Genomic DNA, 27,204 nt, shown 5'->3' with positions numbered 1-27,204 from the left:
TCTTTCATAAATAGAGGGGAAGCACATAGTCTGGTCTCCAGTAGGATTTTAAGACCCTTTCATTTCGAGATGTATTAGCTTTAAAATAAAACTACCTTTTCCACTAAAATGCAAACACAAAGAGCAAAACAGGAAGCTTTGTGTGAGAACGTATCCTGCTAAGTGAATATGCATGCAGAGAAGATAGCAAGAAGTCTACTGTATTGGTTCACCTCAGGTGCACCTATGCAATAGGTCCAAAATGCAAGCACCTGAGGTTATACACAAAACCCATCACTGTGTTTGAAGCTTTCTTCTAAATGTGAAGAATCACGTAATTTAAGGGACAAGTCAGATGAGTCAGAACCGCAGAAGCAGACATCAGGAGTTAGCATGCATCACCAGAACAGTCCTGTCAAGGTATCAATGACCAAGCAAAGGTGTGCTTACAGATGTGCTTACAGATTCTTACTACAGCAAACCTTCGAGAGAAACCGGAAGTTAGCAAAAAACAGGTGAAGGAACTAAGCAAGCAAGCCAAAACCTAGCCTTAGGAAAGCTCTGGTCAGAAAAGCTCTGCCTCTGGAAGGACAGAAATTATAATGTTTCAAACCTCAGAGAGCACAGAAAGGGTTCCTGGTTGCACTGATGTCAAGAAGACTGGAACCAACTTTGCAAAGCAGAAGGAGAAGCAGATGTCTAAAATTTTATGCAGATGAGTTGACTGGAGAAGAAGGAGGAAACTGAGGGTAAGCTCATGTGGCATGTCACATAGCCACAAGAAAATAATTTGTATCAGAAAGAGATTAATACTAAAACAGTTTCATAAAACAAGTCTCAGGGGAAAAAATCCTGTTTAAATCAAAATAATTTCTATTTCTGTGTATCTGATTTATATTCAGGTCACCCCTTTTGAAATGTAGCAATATTAACCAAGCAAAAACATACAGTTAAAGTTTCTTATACAAATTATGGCTCCTTCAGCAAGGTATCTTTGCAAAGACAAAGAATCTAATTTTGAACTTTGCACTTGCAAGAATACCAATTAACAACACACTGACATGTATCTAAGGTCTATATAACCAAGAATCCTACAAAGTCATACAGTCTGTGCTAGAGGTTTCTTGCAACTACAGAGATATTGTGCAATAATAACCTCTCTGAACTAGACAATTCTGCTTCCTTACATGGAGGATTAAAAGCTAAAGGGGTATAGAAATCCAATATACCTATTGCTTGCTTGTGGGAATAATTTAACTTCTTTCAACAGCTATTTATCTAGAAAAAAAGTTAGAACTGCAGGTAACTTTTTCAGAACAAACTCCTTCACTTTTAAGTGCATTTTCCAAGACAAACAGTCAAAGAAGTAACATTTCATATCTTAAAACACTGAAAAATTTTGTTACTACTCAAATGAATTAAAACTGGTTTTGTTAATGCAGTCTTTGGAACATGTTGTACAGAGGAAGCTTGCATCTTTCTCTCACTAATGTGGGTGTCCTGATATTCTTGGGATTCTCACCTACTCATGTGAGTCAGTTTTATATAACACTACAACATATAATTTACCTCCTACTCACAAGCCAACACTTTAGCACTAACATCTTAACCAAGGGTTATTTAAGGAATCTGAACTTAGTACATTTTTATATAAAACTGCGCAAGCAACCATTACGTTTGTGTGTCAGTAATCACAGCACGCAGTCCTAAAACTAGAACAAAGAGAGCTCACTTCCTTGCAAAAATAATCAAGGTTGTTTCACCAAAAATAGAGCCCCAGAAGATTTAAGCTAGATTATACCCTTGCTCTTGAACTACACCAGGTATTTTAAAAAACCCTAAATAATCAAAAGCCAATCCTTAACCTAATGTAAGATGCACTTAATCGCCACATCTGCAGCGCTAATGTTTCTCTGAAGGAGTGTAGAGGAGAATGGTTGTAGTCTTCTGCTTTTCTCCAACACTCTTTAACATGTAACGCAAAAAAACATCTAAAGTGCTTTATTAAGATTTGAAAGTTATGAGAGCATATTTGCCAGCATGTTCTAGTATTTTAGCTTTGACCAAGATGTGTGGAATAACACATATCAAGTTGAAGGTTAAGCTCAGACACTTCAATAAGCTTTTAGAATATATTAATTGAACTGTTAACTGATAAAAATTCTAGTCAAGATGACATCTAATTGTGATAATGAAAACTCTACCTATTCAGTCACTGGCTCCAGAGACAAACTGGTTCACCAGCTGATTCAATGCAAGAAAAATTGACTTCAGTTAATTGGAACTGTTAGAAAAACATCAACTAATTTCAACTACTGACAACCTAAGCTACAAACCTTAACCTTGGTATTAATTGTCATGACTGAAATATCTGTGATCAACAGTAGGTCTTCCTTAGTATGCAGTCTAATGACTTTCAATGAAACTTAGGTACTTATCACAGCTTTTCCAATAAGATCTGCATTCCCAAATGACCCTCCCTATGCAGTGCTCTGCAGTGCAAAAGCTACAGAAGAACTACTCTCTTCATGTCATTCCTCTTTAAAGTTAGCTGAATCAGGCAATAGGGAAACAAATTATCTAGAAAAAAGTCTCATCACTGGTCTCTCCATTTTCAATAGTTCCCAGATTCAATGTCTTTTCTCTCCAGTACCCCAGGCTCTCAAAGCCAGCCTTAAGTTTTCTCCTACCCTTTGTTCCTTCTCCATACCAATACTTCAAAATACTTTTGTGCTTTCCAAATACTTCAAAAACAACCACCCATTCAGCTGTTGACAGAATATCCTACTTCTTTCCTGACATGTATCTCTGAACTAAGCAATTCTGCTGCTCTTTTCTACATTGATTTATTTCCTTTAACATGTTCCCCCTTCAACACAATAAAAAGACACCACAAAGTATGTGGATTTTAATTGTTTACCCAGCTACCTTTGGGGTAGTTTGCTCTTCTGCCTCTCTGTTCTCCCTCTCCTTCCAACTGCCATTAAGTCAGTCAGAATTTGACTCATACTTGGTTAAGACCTTGCTTTTTCTCACTTGCATGAAAGCAGCTTGTCTCACATTCTCAAAACTGATCCCTTACGTTCTGCCCTCTCCCTGATGCTTATATTTAAACACACCAATTTTTTCACTGTGGATTCTCCCACTGCAAACTTCCACACAGCTAACACTAAACTCACTTCCCCTCTCTCCATCATGGCTGACAACCTATTACCTACAGTCGTAGTCTCACTGGGTTCTTCTCTCCAACACATTGTACCCCTCATTTCTAAAAATCTGTGTTCTCTTTTCTATTCCTACTGCTAAAAGTCCATGTCTAAACCCAGGTAATTCCTCAGATTACTACCATTGTTTTTTTCTGTTCTTAAATGTTGTTTTTTTTTTACCCCACAAAGTTCTCCCAAATGACATTCTACATTCGCTTTCTGACAATGCATTTTCTGTTCCATTTGAATTGCCTCCCAGTTCCTCCAGCATCACTTCCAAACAAGCCTCCCTGGCCATGAAAGCGCTGCAGAATTTGGCTCAGTTTCTCATTCATACTTCCTGCATCTGAACCTCATTCTGTGAGCTAGCTCTCTCTCTCAGCACTTCTCAGATGTAAAATCTACTCTGAAACATTACAAACCAATGTCTTTAAAAAAAGAACCCTTTCTTTAAAAACACAGTACTCACAGAGATACTCCATATTTAATTGCTGAAATGTATTAACTGTTTGATCCTCATTTCATGTATCTAAAATTAGTTCCTGAATATGTTGGAATAAAGGATTTATTTCTTACTCTGGCAAGAGACTTATGCCTTGTTTCAAACATCTCTTTCAGACTATCTAACCACAATCTACTGAGACTACAGACAGAAATCACATACGTAAAAAACTTAAAATTGTTTTATTCCCAGTTCTCTCTGATCTGAAGATGTACAAATAGAAACACTTCTTTGCGGCACCTGATGCTGTAAGTCACCAAGTACAAATTAAAATAAAAATGAAACATTCCTAGAAACATTCCTAGACATGACTAAAAAAACCCCCCAAACAAACAAAAAAACCCACCCAGCCAAAAAAAAAACAAACCAAAAACAAACCACCCACCAAAATGCCCTCCTCCCCCAAAAAAAAAGGTTAAAGGAATTTCCTTTTGTAACATGCAATTTAATTAATTTGGTGTCTGTCAAAGTCAGTGCAACAGACAGAATAAGTAGATCTCCCAGAAAAGGCTGATTAACTTAATCTTGTCTGGTTTTGAATTTACCTTCTTCATGTTGAACTCTGAACTCTCCATCTGAAGACCAAATTAGTCGCAAGTTTAATAAAGAATTCAAATGAATTGTTACTAATTCCAGTCTCACAACAACAGTGATACTATAGAATTTGGAGACATGAAAGAATATTCTGTTTGGTACTTAAACCAGTTCTACATCCTTACATGCAGCACCTAAGAATGATAGACAGTCACTGTTACGTGCTCCAAGGAAATAGTCAGAATGCTGACTAGGGTTTCCAGCAACTTATTCAGTACAAAATGGCCCAGTATGAATAAAACTTGAAGAAAATTTTTTCTTATAAATGTTCTCCATAAATATGGATAACTATCAGTATACTCAGTACATAATCTTATAAGTACTGATAAAATACTGATAATTATCAAATAGCTATAGCTCCATAAAATATGAACCGTCCATGCCAACCATTTCTGTTACATTTTTCTCCCTTTAGAAATCAATGGTTAATGTTTTCACTGCATAAATGAAGTTGTATGCTACTTCCTGAAGTTAAACTAAGACATTAAGTAAACTAATAGACTGTAGTGTTGTGAGGACTTCAGAAATTACAACAATAAAGCAAAACTAAACTGAAAATAACAATGCCATATCTTTCAGAAGAGAAATATTGAGATATAATACTGGTGAACAATTCAATAGTAACCTGTAAAATATTTTTGATAAGTGTTCCTTTAAACCATGTAGCTGACTCTGAAAAAATAGATTATTTTAGACAATGGTAGAAAGCAGTTAGTCTTGCATTTAATCATGACATAGACCTGCAGCAACCTACGACCTTTCAAAGAAAGGACAAAAAAATTAGATGTAGACAGTAACAGATATGTAAAGATGCATCTAGGATTACTGTTTCAAAATGGAAATGGAAGAAAGATCTATTTTCCTCTCTGAAATTTTTTTACTCATAGCTACTATCAAAGACAAGAAACTGGGGAAAAGAAATACACTAAAAAAGCAAATCAATCAGTAATCAAGGATCAAAATGTAGTAAAGATAAAAGCTAAGCTCTAGTAACTTAAAAAGGCAATAGAAGACAAGAAAGCAAAAGCGGCATTACACAGGAGAAAAACATTAATAGACAACATAAAAAGCAGAACTAAACTCAGTAAAAATTACAAAAATAAAAGGGAAAAGTAGTTAAACAGAAGTGTAAGAGAAAAGGACCTCCTGTTCTAGCACAAACTAAAAAATGTGCATGGAAGCAAACGTAGACCAAACGTATTTTCTCTTATTATACCAGCTTCCATAAGCTAGAAATACACCTCCCTTATACACTCAGCTCAAATGGGAATGATACCTTTCATACTCCTTAATACAGAAGAATTCACCTAATTCAGTCTATCTAATTCAGAGTCTAGACAAAGAAAGCTTAACCTCTCCCTCAAGATCTAAAAGATTCCATTAAAAGACACATTTTTACCCCATGCCCAAGGCACTGATCATGCAGACTATAAAGAGGGGTGTCTTTATGTTCAGGCAGGCTGAATGAGATACAACAAAGCAGATTCAGAATAAGAATTTCTGAGAACTTGAGAATTTTGAATTTCAAGGTGGGGGGAATGCAAGTCTACCATGATGCAGGTATCTAGACTAAATTTCTGTGCATTCTCACCGCTCCTTCCTAATACCATTCTAGGAAGCTGAAGAAATTTGTGTAGAAATTCATCCAATAATTCAAATATGACTTATATCAGAAATTCCTGGCCCTACAAAAGTCTAAATATTTCTATTTGCTTCTTGCCCAAGAGCTATCATTTCCATGATTCAACTACTAAAACCTCAGCAGACTTTACCTTTTGAGTGAGGAACTGGAGCTGGAACCTTTTAGCTGTGTTCATAAGCTCTAAGGAAATTTTGGTTTGAGCCTGTTTTTCTGGTCTGCTTTGAGGGTGTGAGGGGGGAGTTAATTTCTATAAAGATTGATAAAGTCTTTCAACTAAAAATCTGTTTTAATTAATGAAGAATTAACTATATGTTTCTCCTGTGTAACGTGCTAGAGATGAGATACAATCAATGGAAGAAATGTACTATTTTGAAGTGCAGACAACTGACTCATTATGATAGGGGACACTCAGACTCCATTCTCTAGTGAGCTCCCTATCATAATGATCATCTGTAGCTTACTATCCAAAACAACATACTATTTTTTCTTACTCTAGAAACTGACTGCCTAAAAAGACAAATACCCCTTCATTAAAACTGATAGCTGCTAGTACCAGATTGGAACTCTGCATACCATATTACTTCCATTCATTGTAATTTATCTCTTTTTTACTGTGTCTGTATTCAGTAAACAACATCAAGCCAACATGAAGGAGGAAACTAAAAATCACATGCTCCAGAACATATAACTTAATGTATTACCTCTAAAACATAAAAAAGTACCATTATAAAGCAAAAATTATCTATAAATAAACACTGTAGTAAAATACAGATCCTGGTAAATGTATCTGTAAGCATTTCAATATTTAGATAAATTGATATATACCCCCTTCCCCCCCAAAAAAAATAGCCATTACAATATTGATCCTTATGTAAGAAAGTGAGAAGAAAATACAGCAGGAAACTAGATTACCCCAGTAAAATGGTTTCTACACATAATTATAATGGAAAAGCTCATTTAATGAGCGGTAAATACCTCCAAGTCCTCTTTCACATCCACAAGCAAGACAACCTAAACAAATTGTTCTGCCGACATTTCTAGGAAAAAAGGTATCTGTGTGCCTGAAGGCATCTTTTTTAGATAGCATCAAGAAGGCAAGCAGTGCTAAATAATGATGTTTGCAAATCACATGCTGACAGTGTTTATTATAAAACTCGATAAAGCATTTAGTGATACAATTTGTACATGTTATCCAGTAGCAAGAGAGCTAATTTTCAAACAATAGCATGCTTCTGACTTCTACAGTATATTCAGGTAAACAAATTGTTTGTAATACAAGGTATTACAAACATTACAATACATCTGTATACAGATATCGCACACTTGTACAAAGAGAGGATATAAAACAAGAATACATGATAGGAAGATATATATTAGTGAAAGCAACAGTAAAAATCATCAATATCCAAAGAGAGATCTATGCTCAAAAGACACTGAATACAATCCTTCTCAGTACAATCAAGCCATTTGCCCATTATCTCTGCATCTTGGGTATTTTGCCCAAACTTCTACCACTTTTTTCAGAGTACTGTGCTTTGATACTGCCACCTCCTCTTCACTAACACCTGACCATTGCCCAGTGACTTCTCAGTATTGTTTAGGTCTTCATTCTGAAGTCTGCCTCAGAATAAAATAGGGCTGAAAATGACACTCTGTTGCTCAGAACAACTAAACCCAATAAGCAAGATGACATCTTTAAGGTTTTCAGTTTATGCCTCTTCACTTGTGATTGATTAGGTTATCCCGAGCTCTTAGGAAATGGGGATTTGTTCACATCTGCCCAAACAATAACTAATAACCAGCAAAGAGCAGAGAGAATCACTCACTTCCACGCCCCAACAGCATACACACAACAGACCCTAACAGTCCTAAATATTTCCTAAGCCCATTGCTAAGAGTTTTTGTTCCTGGAAGGGACAAGTTCATTGCTTTCTATTTAAGACAGTTTAAAGCACACATAAATAAATAAATACACATTAATGCCTTTTTAAAAAGTAACTTACACTTTTCCTGAAAGAAAAGCATAAAAATAAACTAGTTTTCAAGGTCAGAATTTGTGTGCATCCATCTTTTCTGCACATTAAAGACCAAACACTGTTTCCATCCCTAGGTACCTATTCACAAGTGCACTTCTGAAGAATAATCTCTAGTAAGGAGTAAGCAGCCATGCAGTTATTTACCTTTAAGGCATACCTGTGAGCTAAAAGGTACCTTAGCATATGTTAACTACACACTGTCTTGCTGGGTCTAAATTCATTATTTCTGGAAAAGTGGTAGGTAGTCTCTGTTAGTCTACATGATGCCTTTGGAGCATGCACCGAAAAAGCCTTTGATTCATTTATGAACGAACCAAAAGCACAAATCACAACAGCATATTTATTTTACACTCCAGGAAAAGACAAAGGAATTAATAGCTTACTCTAAACCCCTTCCATGCAAGAAATAAAAGTTTGTTCTAATAAGAAGTCCCTTTTCATACGGGGTGCTTGTCTAACCTAAAATAATACTAAACTTCTTCAGCCGACAAAAGAACACTTTCTCTGCACCAGTTTCCTACCACTACGGTAAAGCATGGATTAAGTGATGACTGCGAAGGGAGTACATAGCCTGAGGAGATGCACATGCTGCTTACTTCTAGTCCTATGTTTATATATTTTTAAAACTAGAAATGACACTTTTATAGAAAAGTACCAGACCCTGCCAAAATATACCACTGGGAATACTGGAAGAAGGCTTCAATCATTATGGTGTACACAAAAGGAAAAGACTTGGGTGAGCCAAAGGCTGAAAAACTAATAAGAAAATTCAGCTACCAGCAGCAGAGGCTCTTGTTCTCCGTTTTGAAACAGAAAGAAAATTAGATCTGCCTGAGCAAGGGACAGATTTAAAAAATACTCCTCAGGAAAGTATGACTTAATACATTTTACTTTATACAGAGGCTGGCTGAGAGTGCGCACACGATTCCTCAACTTGACCCAGCTAGCATACAGAATTTGCCATGCCAAGGAATAAGGTTTCTTGCAATAATAATGAAAATACTTTCACACACATGCCACAGTAAAACCGTCAATGCCATACTACTCAATTGTCTTTTGTTAGTGAAGGGTTTCAAGAAAAGAAAACAACATAAAGCTCATAACCCTAATGAAAATAATATAATTGCCCTCTTGACAGAGTCATTAGCCTAGGTATTCCAAATCGGTTTAGATACTTATTGTAGGCAATTGTTACTTCTCAAACAAAAAGAATGAAATATCTGATTAAAATTTATCTAGTCCTACAGTTAAGCTACTTCCTGAGGAACCTCCATAGTATCTAATAGGCTGCAAAAGACTATGCTACTTTCAAATAGATCCACCAGCTTCCTAATTAACATTAAGAAACTACACACATTTAGTGTCTCCTGTAATTTCACTATATGCGTATACAAATGAACTTACATTGAATACTATGCAAACCTCACTTCCCTTTATTAGAATCAGATCAACCAAACTATGGTAGCCAAGGGCTTTGGATTTATTAAATTCAACTCCACTGTAGACTTTGCTGTCTATTTTATCAAAGTCTCAGTGATCCATTACAACTGTCTGCATTCATTTTCACAGTCACACTGCGCAGCAGAGAAGTGCCTAATATGACCAGCGCTCAAAGAGAAATTAATGCCAAAACAGCACAAAGCTTTTTAAATCTTAGGCTTGCATGTTAATGGCTGGGCTCATCTTTCTGCTCTGCTACTTAGTCTGGCAGCATAAAGCAGATGGCATGCTTCATTCCCTGAAGACAGCAATGTAATAACTGTTGAAGGTTTTTGCCCAAATGAATAAAGTGGAAAACTTCAGAGGAAATTTTAATTGATCAGAAGTTCCATATAATTGCAAGAAAGAAGATAAACATTTCCTTTCTGATTTTTCACCTTTAGCAAAAGAGAGGCACATTTATTTTCTCCTGTGAAAAATCCAAGTGTTAGCAAGCAACTCCCTTAGGCCCTAAGCCTCTTGTTCTGAGCAAGACGGTAAAACATCAGAAACTAACTTTGTCCTTCCTTAAAACCTAAGCTAAAATTATTTCTTTTGTGCCAGACCTCTAAAATGTCACTGCTTTCCAAGAGAAAAACATACAGTAGTTTCACAGCTTTATGTTGCAACTGCCTAAATTTTCTAAAATTTACAAACGTAGAAATTTCCTTTTTCTTTGCCCTGTAAATCAGTAGCAGGCTCTTACTCAGCAAAATATTTCCTGCTGTATAAACTATTTTTCTAATTTATCAGGTACTTCGTTGTTGAATGCCTACTCTGTCAGTTGCTGCACTTGCTAACTGAGGACTCTGTAAGGCTTCTTCTGCTCTGCTGTTGCAGCTCAGTGAGCTCCAGAACACTCGGATTACATGCCAGAATTGTACCAAGTTTAAAATAGAATACCACACAGATGCATCAAGATCTGTTAGTCATTCTCTTAACAGCTCTACCACGCCATTAAGAACTAAAGAAACAAATGTGAATTAACTTATTTTAAGAATTCTCTATTAACATGACAAAAAGGGTGGTCCTACTGATATTATCCTCCTCTTACATGAGGAGATCTTTGATACTAGAGTTCGATTTTGCATAAAGCATTATTGAACATTTCTTCATCTTCTGGGGAAAAAAAAACCTAAACAAACCCTCATTTTAAACCATGTTATCTTACAGTTTACGTAAGATTTCTGTAATATAACTCACCTAAGAGCTGCTGGTATTGCACAGCCTTTGTAAAAATTAATTTACAATTACCTGAAATAATTATTTTTAGTGTATGACACAATAAGGATTTTACCTGCCACTTCTCTGAAGTGCAAATATGACGCCTTTCTCCTGAAAAGGAAGCAGTTTCTTTCTCAGTCTTTCAGGTAGAAAGGACAGCTTAGCATCAACATTTTCTGATTGAGAATCTTCAAGTGTAGGTGTTTCCTGCAATGTACTTGCCATGCTGAACCTAATGGAAGCAAAACCAAAAAAAGATGTCTTACTTTAAAGACAGGTCTGCAGTATGTTACAGAATGGAACAATAATAATCACTCCATCTTTAAATACTCAGTATCTATACAACTTTTCTCAAGTCTTGAGAATTCTCCCTAGAAAGCATAAACCAATGCATATTATGGAAGAAGAGCCCAGCACCGTAGTATCAACAAAATATTCTAACTATACCAGTATGAAGAGATCTGCATGTATCACTTCTTCAATGCTACAAAATAGTTATTTAAGAAAGTACTCTGTTTATGGATTAAAGTTATTTGCCATTCAAATAGAGCTTACTTATAGACTTTAAAATATAACTCCTTCTGGTAAATATTTTCTTACAGAAAAGTTACAGGAAAAAAAAAAGGTTATTTAATCTTCTGATGATGGAACTAACAGTCCTCTAAAATTTTTAATCCTAAGAATCAAATTATGAAAAAAGGGCAAAATACACCCAGTTTGGAGGAAGGAAAAAAAAAGGAAAAGGGGGGGGGGGGAAGAGTAAGGAACTTCATTCCCCTCAGAAAGAAACAATCTTAAACCACAGAATTAATCAATGAAAATTCTCATACTGTGCTTCAGACTAAAAACACGGATTCATCATTTTTGTCCAAGGGGACAGGGTCAGAGATGAAATACTAGCTTTTGTTCTCTTATACCTTCAATAAACTTTAAACAAACAAATGGTTAAAAAGCTCAGTAGCAGTCTCTGCTAACTAAACATAAGGAAAGCGCCAAACCTTTACATCAAAGCATTACCTAATTATTTTGGATTCACGGCCTGTGTGAAGAATAGGATTACCTTAGCGATCATAGAAACAAAGATTATCAGCCAAAATAGCTTCTTGTAGAAGTAACGGTAGATATTGTACAACCAAGCAAACTTCTGAACGTAAAAAGCCCTAGAAATACTATTGCACATGTATGAAAGCAAGAGTCCTAACTGGAAAGACATGTGTGTTCATGTATACACACACACTTAAGGACTTTTGTATAAACATTGTTCCAACTCTAGTGTCAAAAAAATGTAACTTAAAGGTCCGAACACCTGATGTTCCTCACTGCATGAGTAGAAGTGATTCACATAGCAGTAAGAACTCCATGGCTGGAGAGAGGCTGCTGTTGTGCTTCCAATAGCACGGTCAAGGTACAGAAAGCCCAATTTTCAAGTAAGTCTGGTACCATCAGAAAAAAGATAGGATCTCTTCTCCCTAGATTCATATCAGGTCACACACTCAAGATACTAACAAGAGACAAGCCCAAGTGCTGCTAAACCACCTCCTGATACAAACCACTGACTAGAACATAACCTGTCCAAAGATAAAAGACAGATACCCTCTCAATGTCAACGAAATAGCTGGTTATAGAAAAGGAAATCTGGATTTCTTTTGCAAGCCAGACTTTCTGTATTATCTAAGTGTGACTGCACTACTGACTATGGCTGTTTTTTCCCCACCACTTTTCTAAGTGGAATCTCTCTCATATCTTTAAAGAAACAATATTCTGGCATCGTGGGCCTCTAGAACATTCAACAGCAGATAAAAGTACTAGTATCAGTATCAAGGCTCTTTGATGCATGTTCATCACTGAATTTTGTTTAACAGAAGAAGGAAAGCCTCTGCCGCCTTCTGTATGCCCAAGAGATGCATTGCAAAGAAGAGAAAAGAAGTCAGAAAGCTCTGGTAAATACCCACTTATTCTCTCAGTTGAGCAAATAGAAATGTTTTAGCTCTAACTGTTGGGAAAGCAATGGTAATCACTTCAATAGTTCTATCACAATATTTTCCACAGGGTATTTCTTTCTCTTTAGAAGTTCATTAAGGTACTGCAAGACTGCTGGCAAAAACCAAACACTAAACATTTCTGCAGAGCCGATCTCAAACAAGTATGCTTGCAGGATTGGTGGACTTGACAAACCTTTTCAACACTCAGTTCTGCGATTCACTCCTAAAGAAAATTTCTGACTCACTTTCTGTGATGATTTTCTGTGCCTTAAAAGCAGAGAAAATTATACACTTCTGATCAGCTTGCTACATAGCTTGTTGTGAGTAACAATATGAGAATGAAATGTTCACATAATTAACTTTCTGTTGAACTAGATTATGACAGGATTCTTTCACTGAAACACTGAATAAAAACCATACGGTTTCAGAAGCATAAATCTGAATTAGAGGAGGCACATATGACCCGTACATAGCACTACTACCATAAAAAATGTTTTTGCATCAGTTACTAGTAAGGTTAAAACTGACATTGCAGATCTATCTTAAAAAAGCAGCAATAAAGAATCCACATATATACAAGGTTTTGTTTATTTTTTTTCCCTAGGTGAATAATTACAGAAATGAATGGTGAATAATTACAGAGTAGGTGAATAATTCAGGAAGTCTATATGCAGTGAACAATAACTATTATAAAAACACACACAAGGAATAGCATTAGCACAGCACAACACAGCAATATGAATTGTGCATTACTAAACTTCTCACACACTGCTCTCTGGAAGGCAAAATAGTGTGCGTAATCACATTATCACAATATTCTCCTAACTATCAACTTTATGTTCCAGTCCTTTGCATTTACCTTATCTACACTATTATTTTCACTTGGACTACAAGCTTTCAAAGATGGACTTTGCCATCGGCTGTGCATATATAACCTGCCACACTTGTGGTTGATTCTATGGAATTCAAGTAAAAAAATACCTCAGGTAAGATATTTGATGCTTGAGATATGATTGCCTGTGAACAAGCACTTCAGAATGAAGTTTTAAGAACTTAGATAACTAAAATGCACTTTTTTTAAAACACTTACATAGTTCTTCCCCAAACCTTTTAAGCTTACTTTAGCTATTGTAAACATGCACTTTTTAATGATCATACAAAAAATCATACCCTGAAGATTCAAAGAGCTCTGTCAAGATTTCTGAATAAACAGCAGTGATAAAAATCCATATTCAGTCTATATTCACACCTGCAGCACTATTTTATGATACCCAAAGCTACAGAAGGCACTGTGAAAGCTATATCGACCTTATGAAAGATTAATTTTGGTTGTGTAGAAAACGAGAATGAACAACGATGAAACAATACAGAGAAAGAAATTCCACCAAACTGCCTTTTACTGATTTGCTAAGGTAATGATTATACTGAGAATTGATGCCTTCCTTGTGTATAATGACTTTGGTAGTGGTCATTTCTATTTGGTTTTAAGACAAATCAATTATGTACACCATTGTAGCAACACCAACAAATAAAGACAGCCTTTAAAAAAGAAAAAAAAAAAAAACCACAAAAAAAACCTCAACAGCATGGCAGAAAAACAGTTTGTGTTTGTTGTTTTACCCATTGCAGATTAGAAAGCTCTAAGAGAGAGAAGCTTCAGTGCATGTTTTCTCTAACTACAATTTTCCATTTGCTTGTGTCCTTAATATGTTACAATATGCACCCCATCAATCTTCCCACATCTCTAGATTACAAGAAGCTCTGGAACGTCAGTTTTCTCAGACAAAATAGACCTAAAACTTTTGGTGTGGAGACCTAACTTTTCACGCATAGGGTTCATTCAGCTACAGAAGTTGCAAGAGTAAAAAAATACAAACTGTACGGGATTTTCTCAAGTTGTAAAGGAAACCAAGGATGAAATAGCTGAATTCCTAAACCCACTAACTTTCTATCTAAAATTGCTTTAGCATCTCAGGACTACCTAGTGGTCAATGATCCCAAACATTAAAAGCAGGAAAGAGGAAGACTCATGGAACTACAGCACGACTCGCTTATTGGGCATAAAAATCTGTAAAAAATGAAGTGCAGAACTTGCGAACACAGGATAAATGCATCTATTTGGTGGGAATCAACATGTCTTTTGTAAAGGTGAGTCTTATCTTTCAAGTCTGCTGAAGCTTTTTTGAAGGGGATCTATAACAATGTACCTATAAACCAGTTGGTGCAGTCCAGTTTCTCCAATTTTTCAAAATTAATGAAAGTTTTATAAACATATCTGTGCAGCAATTATAATTTCCAGGAAAAGGTTTGAGAAAGTCCCTCAATCTTCCATGAAAACTGAGCCATCATGTGAAAAAACTGCACTGAAACTTTTTTTAAATACAAGCACAGAGACTGTTCTTATATAAGAGAAACATCATCAGCAATATTTCAAGGGAATCTGCTCCAACTTCTACTACGTTCAATGAATTCACAAATGATCTGGAAAAATAAGTAACCACTGAGGGATAAGGGCAGTAAAAATACTAGTAAAATAAAAAAAAAAGAAATTAAAAAAAAAAAAATACAATCTGGAATTCTTTCCGTCACTGCCGGCTATACTACTACTACATGCTATACTACATTTCACTACAGACACTTCTCCTTCCAGAGGTCTGTACTGAGACCCAACTTGTTGAGGACAATATCTCAGATGATATGTTTCTTTATTGGAAGGTTGGGTGCAAGACCAACAAGAACTTCAAGGCCATTTAAGTTTTGCAATAGCTGTTTGTCAGCACAAGATGATCATAACATAAACCCACTATTTATTTTTACAGGCCACTAAGTATATCCTTTTAATGCAGCTCAGTAACAGATGCCTAAAACAAATGCGCATTTCCATCAAGCCTTTGCTTCACAAATTTCCTCTTCATGGTCTTCACTGTTCCAAAACTCTCTGTTTGAAAAAACTTAACAGGAAATTTAAGACTCAAAGAAAATCATGGGTCCTTGGCCGATTGATCAATCAACCATTTTTCCACTGGCGGAACAATAAATGATTGAAAAACTAACCAAGTTATTAGAGCATTTTAAAAAATATTACAAGAAAAGAAAGCAGACAGAACAAAGCTCTGTAGCACACAGCAGGAAAAACCACATGCCAGTGGCTTGAGGAAAACAATCACCTTAATACCTACCTCGGGGCAATTTATTTATTTTTTAACTTACGCAGTTCCCCGTACAGCGGTGTCCTGCAACAGCAGAACTACCTGGCAGCAGCCAGGGCGACTAGGACTAGCGAGGCCTTATGGCACAAACAAGGTCTGTGAAAAAACAAGCGCCGCCTGGAAGCTCGTCCCTTTGCAACACCCGAGTCCCACCCAGGGCACCCCCCGCCACTGCTCCCCGCGCAGCCCCTTAGCGCGTCACACACCCCCACTGCCGGCCCAGCCTCCACCCGTGAGGCGAGAACCAGGCCGCGCGCCGCCTCCTCCCAGACACGGCACAGGAACAGGCTGGAGAGAACCCTCCCGCTCCCCCGCGGGGCTGCTGACAGGCGGGGGCCGCCAGGCCGTGCCCGCCGCGCCACTCACGACTCCGCCGCCGCCGCCCCGCACCTTCGCGGGCTCTGCGCTCAAACCGCCGCCGCCCGGAAATGACGCGCGACCTACAGCGGGGAGACGGGGAGAGCGCAAACGCGCCCGCGCGCTTCCCGCTGGGCGCGCGGTGGTTCCGTGCGCGGGAGCCGTTCCGTTGTTTTCTGTGGCCCCCGCCCCGCCCCGCTCCGCTCCCCGGGAGCGAGTTAAACGGCGCGTTCCTCCCGGCCGTGCCGCGGCCCGCACCCCGCTTTGCTCGGGTGCTGCGCGGGGATGAGAGCGGAAGGCTGGAGGGGGCGGGACGCGGGAAGGAAGGCGGCACGGTTACCTCAGGGCAGAGACCGCTGGGAGGAAAGGGTGTCAAGCGCAGGGGTGACGTTAAGGGTAGGGCTGAGCGAGGGGCCCGCAGGACGGGGTGCCCCGGGCAGTGCCGCCAGCTCTAGAGATCGGAGGGAAGAGCGGCTGAGGGCTGGAACCAGGGCGAGGGGCCCGGGGAGAGAAAGGGTGGGCCCCGAAGCCGAGACTACCGCTCCCATCCTGCCCTGCGCTGGCCCCGCCGGGAGTACGGGCTCTCCACGCGCCTGCTAGGAGATCACCCAGCGGGGCTCGGGCGCTGCTGATCGGGATAGGCAGCCTGCAGGCCTGCTTAGCACATGACGGCCGAGGGAGGGCTGCCGCCGCCCGGGGAGCGGAGGCACCCAAGCTGCCCGCGCGCCGCCAGCGGACGTCGGCTGCTCACAGTGGGCGGGCTTTACAGTGCCGGTGTCCGCGCCAAGGCGGGGTTCTTATCGGTGGTCACAGCCATCTATCAGCGCAGCGGCGCCCTCCGATTGGCCGCTGTCTCCTGGGCGGGCTTGCGGCCGCTTAAGCACTGAAAAGAACCACTCACCGGCAGCTTCGGGGGAGGGCGCTATGCTGCTAATTGGCCCGCGCCGCCGTTAATCATTAGCGTTTGCCGCTGCTATTGGCGGCGGTGGCGCGGTGGGGCGGGCCTTTTTCCCCGCCGCGGCAGCAGGAGGAACCCAGGCGGCTGTCGGGGCTGGCGATGGGGTTAAGTGCTCCTCGTGCGTGAGCCCGCTGTCGCCGCGCCGGCCGCAGCCCGCCGGCCGCGCTGCCGCGGTAAGGGGCCCGGCGGGGAAGACTCTCCTGCGGGAGGGCGGCGGTGGGGCCGCGCGCTCCGCTGAGGAGAGCGGGGGGAGGGGGGCAGTCGGCCGCGCCCGCAGTGCGGAGAGCGGGGGGCAGCCACTGAAGGAGGGCGGCCGCGCCGCTGGGGCGGGCGGGCCCGCGCGGGGGGAGGGGCGCGCGCCGCGGCCGTTGGGGCCGGCTGCACCTGCACGCTGTGGGGAGGGATGGTCCCGGTCTGGCGGGGAAGGGCTGGCCTCGTTCCCCTTCCCTGAGAGAGGCACCGCTGGCCGCCGCCGCCGCAGTGGGGAACGGCGACCCGGGGCTGCGCTCCCTTGCCGCCCCGCCGCGGGACAGCCGGTCGGCCCCGGGGCTGCGCCCTCGGCCTGCTGCAGCCCTGCGCCGGCCCGGCCTGGGGTCTGTCCCGACCTCCCGGTCGCGGTAACTTCTTGGAGGATGTGGGTCTCCTCTCAGAGAGCCGGTTGGTGGCCCTCGGAGCCTCCGAGTCCTTCGCCGGTGGGCTCCAAGGGTGCCAAGTGTGGCGGGGCGGGTTTTTCGGGGTTAGCCCCTCGGGTTAACAGTGGTTCTTTGAGAGTGTGCTGCCCTCGTGGCTATCGTGGGCGCCTATTTAGACATCCCCTTATGTTGTCTGGAGGGAAAATGTTATATATGTGTATTCGTGCTACCTGTGATAGTGTTGGAAGAGGGTTGTTAATCTACTACGGGGTTTTTCGGTCGCATGTTGAACAGCTCTGCATGTGGATATATCTGGCATACTGTAATCCAAAGTGTAAGTGGAATCTCGAGTAAACTGTGTCATAGCCAGGTTTTTACAGTCTCTTTTAATAGCAGTTTTCAGCACTGAAGGAGGGCTTCACTTTATGAGTTGGAATGAGACAGAAAAAGAAGTGAGGCAAAGCCATTTGTTATGTTGAGTCTAAGATTATTCACACTAAAGAGATTTGCACACATTCTGGTTTTTATATTTAAGCCTGTAGTAGAAGTTACATATTGGTGGATTTGTATGATGTCTATAGAAAGCTGGATTAGGAACGTGATGGAAAAAACCTAGAATGAGTGATGGATACTTCGTTTAGGGTGCATTGTCAGATAATATAATCTACAGAAGCGTGATGTTTCTGAGTGGTTTTTTTTTTATTTGTTTAATATTGATGCCCTTTTTTTCATTAGCTGTAAATTAAAGAGATCTTTGTATGTCTAATGCAGAATAGGGAATGTGTTGGGTTTTTTTCTCTTACAGAGTGCCACTAGCCTTTTTGCGTTGAGGCATTAACAATTTTCAGTGGGGTTACTTTCTCATGTCTTGTCTTCTATAAGGAGTATTGTACTTGAGACTTGCTTTTGGTTGAATACTAACCAGAAGATGTGATCACAGGAATCTTACAATGCAGTATTTCTTGTAAATGTTAGATTAGGAGTACCTATTTATTGTTGAAGCGAAAGCAACAAAAATGGAATTATTTTTCAAAAGGTTTTATTCAAACAGTTGCTATTTAGGAGAAGAAAATGGCAAGGAAAACGTGTGTTCTTTGACAGTCTTCCATTTCTTTGTTACATATGATAATATCATTGACAGGCAGCTAATATTAAGTGTTTGTTTTACAGTAAATACTGTGATGTCAAGGGTTTGAGTATTTTCTAGAAAATCTGTAATTTATAGCTTGTACTCCTCAAAAAAAAAAAAAAAAAAAAGCTCCACTGGTAAAGATAAAGACTTGTTGTGTCTTTTAAATCTTGGAAGGTCAAAAAAGTAGTACTTGTAACTACACTGCTCACTATTGCAGGGTAATTTTTTATTTTACAAAACTTTAAATTGCTATCAAGATTAACTACTACTTTTCTCAGGAGTAAAAATGGGTTTGCTTAAATACTAATAATTTTAAGGAGTGTGCAGTGTACTGGGTTATGTTTGTTGACAGTTTTCCAGAAACTGTTAAAGATTTTGGAAGGGTAAATTACTCTGAATATTTTGCAGTGGTTCTCTGATTAAATTTACTTGTGTATGTGTGGATGGAGGAATGAAGAAGGGAAATCTGAGGAGGCAGATAGTAGTTACTTTATTTAGTGGAAAGGTACTGTCGGTTTGCTCCAGTTAATGGAAGTTCATACATCTTCGTATCATCTTTTCCACACATGTTTTTTCTCCCCAGAGTTAATTTGCCTGAGAAATGTAGTGCCGCACTTTTTAAATACTATATGTTTGAAGTTTCAAGGTACTTTCTTCTAGGCTTTTAAAAGCACTTGATACAGTTACATTTTTTTGGATTCTTTGGGGAAAATGGGACTTCCGACAGCATGTTCCTAAAGAGTGGATTGTCTGATAATGTTAATGGAGCAATATAAACTTCGAATTGACTGCAATGTAGCATACATTCGATTTTAAAAAGCCTTTTAATGTATATTGGCAGCATTGTTCAGTTTTGGTGAGCTAGACAACTCTATGGTATAATTTATACTACCTTAATAAAATAGCAGCAACTTTGGATGTCCTGTTTAGTGATAACCAATAAATCTATCTAAGTGTATAGATTATGAAATTTTCCAGCTTACTCTAATTCTTATTTCATAGATATGGAGAGAGTTAAGTAATAGCCAGTAAATACAAAATACTGTAATTCATGGGTGTGACATCTAAGGAGCTTTCATAGAAGTAGTGGAATATTCTGTAATCCTGGCATGGCTAGGTTGGAAGGACTGCAGGAGCATTGGGGTTTGGGAGCCCAGTTAAGCTTTTGGTGGCAATTTTCCCATGTACATTCCACCTAGGAATGGGTAGATAGGAATGACCATGCGGCTTTTGTGAAATGCTGCCTTCCAAATTGAGCCTTTTAGTAATGGAAAGATGAGTCGTTTGGCAATGCAAGACCTCAATGAGGCCATTCACACCATAATCTAGGCAAGAAGAATCTATGTGAATGCCTTAATATGGTGCTTACTCTGGATGATAGGTTGTGTTTCTTTGTTGGCTTTTCTTTGAGGTGGTGGACCAATGTGCTGCATAACAATTGTAAGAGATTTTTGAAAGCGGTATTGGAAAGCTGTTTCTAGGAAATGATAAATCAGCAACGGATTATGATTAATTATCATTGGGAAAATTGTTCTTCCAGCCTGCTTATAGTCTTATTTTGATTTCATAACTTTTTGAAGGAGTGCTTTAGAGGAAATAACGTCTGAAACCAGGTTTATGGAAGCTCAGGAGCCTTAGTTATAGAAAAGCCTTCACTGCTACTCTTGTGCATGAGTTAGTCTCCTGCAGTTTAGTGTATGTGTTACGGGAATTCTGTCCATGTGTCACTTTATGATGTGAACTCTTCTCCAATATACAGAATTAAGTTTCCAAGAATTTTGGTTATTGTATGTTTGTGTGCAGGCTGCTGAAGTAAACTGTAGATCTGAAGAGCATGTCTGTGGGATGCTTATTTAAGGGTTTCTTCTCTATTCTTTGTCTTGGATCTCTAGAAGGGAACAGGGCATTCTCTTTCTGCAGCCGCTAGCTTCTGCATAAACATTTATACACTGTATTGTTTACATCTCTTTGTTCGCATGCTGCTAAGTTTTTTCTGTTGTTGTATCTCTTTCCCAACATCAGTTCTTGTTATTCTTTAATCTATAACTCAAACATTTGTGTATAAAATGGATTTTTGTCCTTTATTTAACGCTCTTAACTCTTTCCTCTGCCCTGTCCTCAGTTTTATTTGTTATCAAGTTTATACTGCCATTTATGAAAGGTCATTGTCTAATCATATGTATAGAATGGTCTGAAGGCTGAAGCTTGTCAGGACAAACTTCTTAAATATCATTAAAGCTATGGCTAAATAGCGTAGCATAGTTGCTCCTTCATTTTGAAAGCATAGTTTTGGATAATTTGAGTTACTGGGTAAAAAAATAACCTCTAAAAGGCATAACTGTATGTGTCACCATTGGATTTGGTTTAGCTGACCATTCTTAGCAAAGATCCGGTGCTGAGTTTTGCATTATTCTAAAAAAATGCGTCATATGTTTGGTTAGCAGTTAACTGCCACAGTTGTTTTGAAGAAGTACATTCGCAGCCAAGTGAGTTATAATAGCTTTCTGTTATTGTCCAACTAAACCATTTTGCTTCACGTTACAGTGAAGCAGGATATAAATAGATGTGCTCCTTGCAGATACCTGCCTTTGTGAAAGAGGCCATCATATTGATATACCCTTAGCTTTTTGTTCATACCCTCTGTCACACCCTCTGATCTCTTAAATGAGCTGTTATTGTGAGGGGTTTCTCAACACTTTCAGCTGTGTAAGATGTAGGTCTCTTATTCTGTCAAATCGAAACGTGTATAGGGAGGCTCACAGGAGCAGTTTAGCTAGCAGATGGAGGAAATGGTGACTGGAAGTGAGATCAGTGACTTCTTTAGTGCAGCTGAATCTAGAAAAGGCTGTTGGTGTGCAGCTGGTGAGTGGAGTTTGAACTAATTCGAGTGCTTCTGCCAACAGCAGATTGAGGAGTGTTCTCGCAGTCCTTTTTGATGTCAGAGCTTTGAGCGTAAGAACCTCCTGCTGGTGATGAGTAGCTAGGAGCAGTTGCATCATTGACCAGCATGGTGGATCTACAAGAAGATTTCCATCTGTTTCCATATTCTAAGTGAGCTCAGAAGAATTTGGTACGTTCTTGTGGAGATACAGTAGGAGTTTTGAGAGGCATTGAAAAATTGCTGGCCATTATAACTTGGGCTTTGATCAAATGTTCAATTTTTGTGCCCAAATGATGCATTAGCAGAATTAGTATACCAGTTTGTGGGGAATTCTTGTCCGTGTTATCACACACAAAGTGCACTTTGGACCATTGTAGGTACAGGGGGTACCTACGGAAGGTACAGGTAAAAGCTGGTTTCCTTTAAAGCGTTGTAAATCCCATTGTCTTTTGGATGAAGATCTACATTTCAGGTTCAGTGTGCTCTGTAGATATTTAAAGAGTAAAACTAGCTGCCAGGATTAGATTATTTTTCTGTCTTTTTTTATCTATTAAACTTATTCCATAACTTTAAGCAAGAGCTGAACCCTTGCCAGTCTCAGTCTTCCCTTAAAAGTAGCTCGATTGGTTAGTATAGCTACATAGAATGTCAGTACCTTGATTCCGAATAAAACTCGGCTTGTCTTTTTGAGTTGATACATCCTTATCGTTCTTACACTGAGAGGACTATTCCCAAATAATAACTTTTGCCTAATGGCTTTCCATGGGAAAAACAAGGGAAACTTAACAAATTTTCTTATGTTAATGGTTGTTGCATATATGTCAGTGGAAGAAACCATGGTAAAATGGATCATTGGCTACTCATAGTATCTGATAATGCTAGTTCTACTGTTAGCATTTGAAATAACAAGTCTTTGACTTTGACTTGCAGTGAAGATTACAAGTGATTAGTCTCCTAGGTTAGGTGTTGTGGTTTCTTTTTTGCTTTAAGCACATCAAAGTCGTTTTTAATGCATTTTCATTGCAAATAATCTCTAGAAAGGATTCTAGGCACGTGTTTTGTTGTACATCGCATTATTGTCATGGAAAATAAACTACTCTTTCAAGGGTTTAAAGCTGTACCACGAGCCAGTACCAGTACTGCTCTGAGGTGTCATCCTTGTGGTGTGGATTGGGAGGGGGGAGAAGGCATGCAAAGCTTAGGTGACTTTATGGAGGCTGCCACAGGAATACTAATGCCTTCTGGTTAGACTTGTGGTCTAGTAAATGGATATGAATCTTTCATACAAACTGTTTTGTTAACTTATAAAAATGTTATTATTTTCATCCTAATGCTTTGTGTGGTAATGCCACACAGGTCCTGTTTCCCTCTCTGTTGTCAAATAATGGCTCTGGAGAGGAACACCTGGATTTATGTGGATGTTCTTGTTACTAGGAGAAGCAACTGAGCCAGACTGAGCTTAGGTAGTAATGATTAAAATGCTGAAGAGCCTTCATCCAGTGTAATAAGTAATACCATATTTTAGCTAAGATTTCTAAGCTCTAAATGGTACCTTTAGACTAAATTCTTACAACAGTAATATGAACAGAATAAATGACAATACTGGGCTAACCCAATTATTGCGATGTGTGATATTCCAACAGTTGGCTGTTCATCATTAGGTGTGGTGACATCCCATTAGTTGCTACTTAGTCTTGTCTTTACTGGCACTGCAAAGTTTGATTTGAAAAGCACAGAGAGCAACAGTCCTTCTTAAGGCTTATGTATCAAAATAGTAGTGAAAGCTTTCCCAGCTCAGAATGCAATCAGCTTTTTATCTGGCCTTTTCTGTTGAAATATTGGACAATGTTAGAAACTGGATTTATATGTCTGTCTTCCTCAGTGCATAGTAGTGGGAAGGCTTTAAATTACCATGTTCCATAAAGGTCAAGAAATGTAAATATGTATGTATTCTCTCAGTATCTCCTTTTCTTGTCCTGTCTTCTAATATGCAACGAAATATGGGCTGGTTTTAAGCAGGAAACAGTTTAGCCCATTTTTAATGTGGAAAAATTGGGGGTGGGAGACATTTGAAAGGATTTTTCAGCTCTGATCAGACAATGTGTGAATTCAGGCATGTTTTAGAATAGTGGTGACAATTCTAAAGCCTGTTGCTTGACTGACATCAGAGTGATCTGATGGGGTTCTTTGTTGTCCGGCTAAGTATCTTGCCTTCTTGGAGCAGCATGGGGAGACAGCAGTGTCTTCTGTAGCTCTGTGTCATATCTGCCCACACTAGCTGTCTGTATCCGGTCAGCTGACTAGGTCTTGATATGACAAGAAAGTCCTCATGCATTAAGTTAACAGGAATTCAGCTTTAATACTGCTCATAACTTATTAACTTTGGAGCTCTCATGTTTGCAGTCTCAGTTGTTGTTTTCTGTGTCCGTATTTTATTCATGTCCACATATGCTGCAGTTAACATGGTTATAATGGCACTGATTCTAAAACTTCTAAACTATGTTTGAATTTAGACTGCCCATGTACTATATATAGAGAGTAAATGTAGGCATGACCACTATAAGGAAGATGGATTCTCTCACATGTTTGATGCTATGGAAGTAAGATAGACTTCTGTAGAAAGTGTTGAAGGATATAAAATTGATTTTATAACTATTCTGTGAAATTTTTAGAAATAAATTACAAGTAAGCAGGCTTTGTCCAGTTTCTTTTAATTTTAAGGAAAAATTCTTGCTGACCATTATGAGGCTAATGGAAAGTAAAGTTGTATGAACAAAAAAATTTCAGTTGGTTCCCACTGACTGTAGGTCATCCAGGTACTTTGGTATTAAATAGAAGTAATTATCAGTAAAATAATGGAATGTTTCTGGACAAGTAGGCAACTTTATGCACTGTGCACTGCGTGAATGTGCCTGAAGATTGAGAGACTCTCATTTAATCCAGTCCCTTCTTATTACAGGAAATAATCCTTTCATAACTGTGTCAAACTTTATCTTCATGCTAATTAAATTTCTTTTCTGCTGAATATCAGTTGTAAATTCTGGTTCTGTGATGTCTGCTGGCCTCCAGCCTGCCTGACTGTGGCAGACTTACAAGGCTTTGTGGCAACATTTTCCTCTAGCTTAGGTAGCTCTTCTACCCAGCTGTTGCCTGCTGCAGTCACATGTGCCGTCTAATAAAGACCTGTCCTGTTCAGTCTGTGTTTTGACTAAGCTAAATGTCTTTTTCAGTCTCTTCTTCAGCTACCTTGTTTTTAGAATGATGTTTTCTGTACAAGTGCAAGTACCATCTTCCCTGTAAGATCTCACGAGGGCATTTGTACTTCTGTAGCTTTTCTGAGAATAACTTGAATGGTAGGTACATCTTACTGCATTTACCTTTCTCAAGGCTACATTGCATTCTGGGTTTAGTCACAATTAATACTCAACTTAGGGTTGATTATTTATCTTCCATCTTGCTTCTACTGGATGACTACTTGGTTCAAGAATTTCTGTCATTGGTAACAATCAGTACTGTTATCAGTATCCTTATGATCCTTTTTTCCTTCCGCTGGTGGTACTCTCTACATTTGGATCTGAAGACATTAGCATTATGTCTCATGTAGTAGGACTGAAATGAAACAAAGCTCCATTGCTAACTCACTTGCCCATTTTGCCCGCACTGCTTTACCCATTTGTCTACTCTTAATCTACTCCTAGTTATAATACCTTTTGTTAGTAAGCCTTCTAAGTATTAAAATAATTGTTGTTTATCTTAATTGTTTCTACTTCATCAATGCCGAAGAAATACTACTCTATTAAACAGAGCTGTTTGGAACAATCTGTTACACATGTTTTCCTGTCAGTTCATTTTCCATTGACTTTGGTGTCTTTGATTCATTCTTTCCTTTAAAAGTTGTTCAAAAGCCAGGCATACTGTTATTTTTTCCCTATGTTTAGTTCTGTGCTTGTCATTCTAACATCAAATGTATTTTGTACTGTCGCAGGAAAATCTCTGCTTTGGGGCTTCAGATCTTGTGAGATAGTTTTTCTAATTTTTTGTATTTAGTGGGTATGCTGTCTTCAGCATTTATGTTGTGAATTTTGGTTTTCCTTTGAATATACTCTTTCAAATTCAATTTCAGATGTGCTATAGTTGTTTTTTTGTGTTCTTGTTCTTTTTCTATTTGTATGGATAATGAACATTTTGGTAGCAAGTTCTGTCTCAGACTGGTAACTTGTGCTTCTGACTTCTAAGGCTTACCTTTTGGTTGTTCAGTCTGTTTTGGCCTGTTGGGGTTTTTTCTGTTTGTTTGTTTGTTTGTGTTGTTTTTGTGGGTGAGTTGTTCGCTTCCTCTACATTCGTTCATCTAGCTATGTTTGTGGTTATTCATTTTAAAGGGTTCTCTTCCCTTCCCAGCTGCTTTTCCCTCTGTCTTAGGGAATCTGTAGTGAAGGCAAGTTCCATAGGTATTTTAGAGAAGATTCTTGAAGTAATCTACACACTTAACATTGTCAAATACTACATAAAATTTGTCGATATCTTTCATATATATTATTGTATCTGTGTATTGTATATCTGTATATGGAAATGATATATAACGAAGACAGTCTGATTATCCTCAAGTCCTGGATTGCTGTAGCGTGAGGCTATATCAAAGTCCCTATTCTGGATTGGCTATAAAGTAAAGCCTTTTGGTCATGGAAATGTAGGATTCTAATAATTATTAATAGCTATTCTATTAATTATTAATAATACTTTGCTTGAATATTCTCTCTATATGAATAAGATTCTTAAGGATTGACTTACTCAGTGGAAGAGCAGCATTAAAGTTTGCTCCTTTCCTCATCCCATGTTTGGTATCAGAGAATGACTGTAGTGCTGACCTGCTTTGGTCAGACTTCCTAAGTGTGTTAGGCAAAGCATAATGCAGGTTGTAAGTAAACACCCTTAACATGTGAAAAATAGGATTTTCAGCAAGATTTTCTTTCCTGTTCTTTTAAGCTTTCAAAAACTTTCTGCCCCCAAACTTGGGTGTGTATGCCTGTGTTCAGGTAGGGAAAGGTGCATTTGGTATTTGCATTTTGAGGGTGTGTTGTTTTTTCTCCTGTCAAATTTGCAATGGCTTGGTCATGCAATCTTTGAGATATTTTTGAAGAAAACAATGGTGCTTATTTTTCATTTTCCGCATGGTTTTAAACTTGTCTCTAAACTAGTTTTCCAGAAAACATTTAAAATCAGTAAGTTCTAATGCAGTGTATTGGTTGCTCATCTAAACTTTCAAGTGTAACAGTTACAGGGATCCTTCCAGAATATAAAGTTATTGGTGGCAATATTTGTCCTATGCTCATACTCTTTTTTTAAAAAAATCCATCATGGTATAAACCTTGTCTTCATTAAATTTACTTTTTC

The 27,204-nt window shown here is 39.0% G+C and overlaps 2 protein-coding genes across 21 annotated transcripts in view; one reads left to right on the top strand and one right to left on the bottom strand.

Moving 5' to 3' along the window:
* ZRANB3 (zinc finger RANBP2-type containing 3) overlaps window positions 1-16,821 on the bottom strand; it is a 50,870-nt gene extending 34,049 nt beyond the window's left edge. Inside the window, exons 1-2 of one of the 5 annotated variants that reach the window (XM_030486572.1) lie at window positions 16,551-16,821; window positions 10,736-10,894 (exon numbers count right to left, since the gene is read on the bottom strand). In XM_030486572.1, the coding sequence (XP_030342432.1) occupies window positions 10,736-10,887 (152 nt within the window). In that variant the 5' untranslated portion in view covers window positions 10,888-10,894; window positions 16,551-16,821. Of the gene's footprint in view, window positions 1-10,735; window positions 10,895-16,059; window positions 16,477-16,550 lie in introns of those variants that run through there. The other 4 variants (XM_030486573.1, XM_030486571.1, XM_032919938.1 and 1 more) reach the window with 4 other exon arrangements.
* A 390-nt stretch (window positions 16,822-17,211) lies between these two features.
* R3HDM1 (R3H domain containing 1) overlaps window positions 17,212-27,204 on the top strand; it is an 88,100-nt gene continuing 78,107 nt past the window's right edge. For 9 of the 16 annotated variants that reach the window (XM_030487893.1, XM_030487890.1, XM_030487891.1 and 6 more), the window contains exon 1: window positions 17,212-17,341. The gene's annotated coding sequence lies outside the window, so the exon portion shown is untranslated. The remainder of the gene's footprint in view (window positions 17,342-27,204) is intronic. The other 7 variants (XM_030487902.1, XM_030487901.1, XM_030487900.1 and 4 more) reach the window with 1 other exon arrangement.

Source organism: Strigops habroptila, chromosome 5, assembly GCF_004027225.2.
Source record: "Strigops habroptila isolate Jane chromosome 5, bStrHab1.2.pri, whole genome shotgun sequence".
NCBI classification, from domain to species: domain Eukaryota; kingdom Metazoa; phylum Chordata; class Aves; order Psittaciformes; family Psittacidae; genus Strigops; species Strigops habroptila.
Note: the sequence above shows the minus strand (reverse complement) of the source record. Positions and strands in the feature narration are given on the sequence as shown.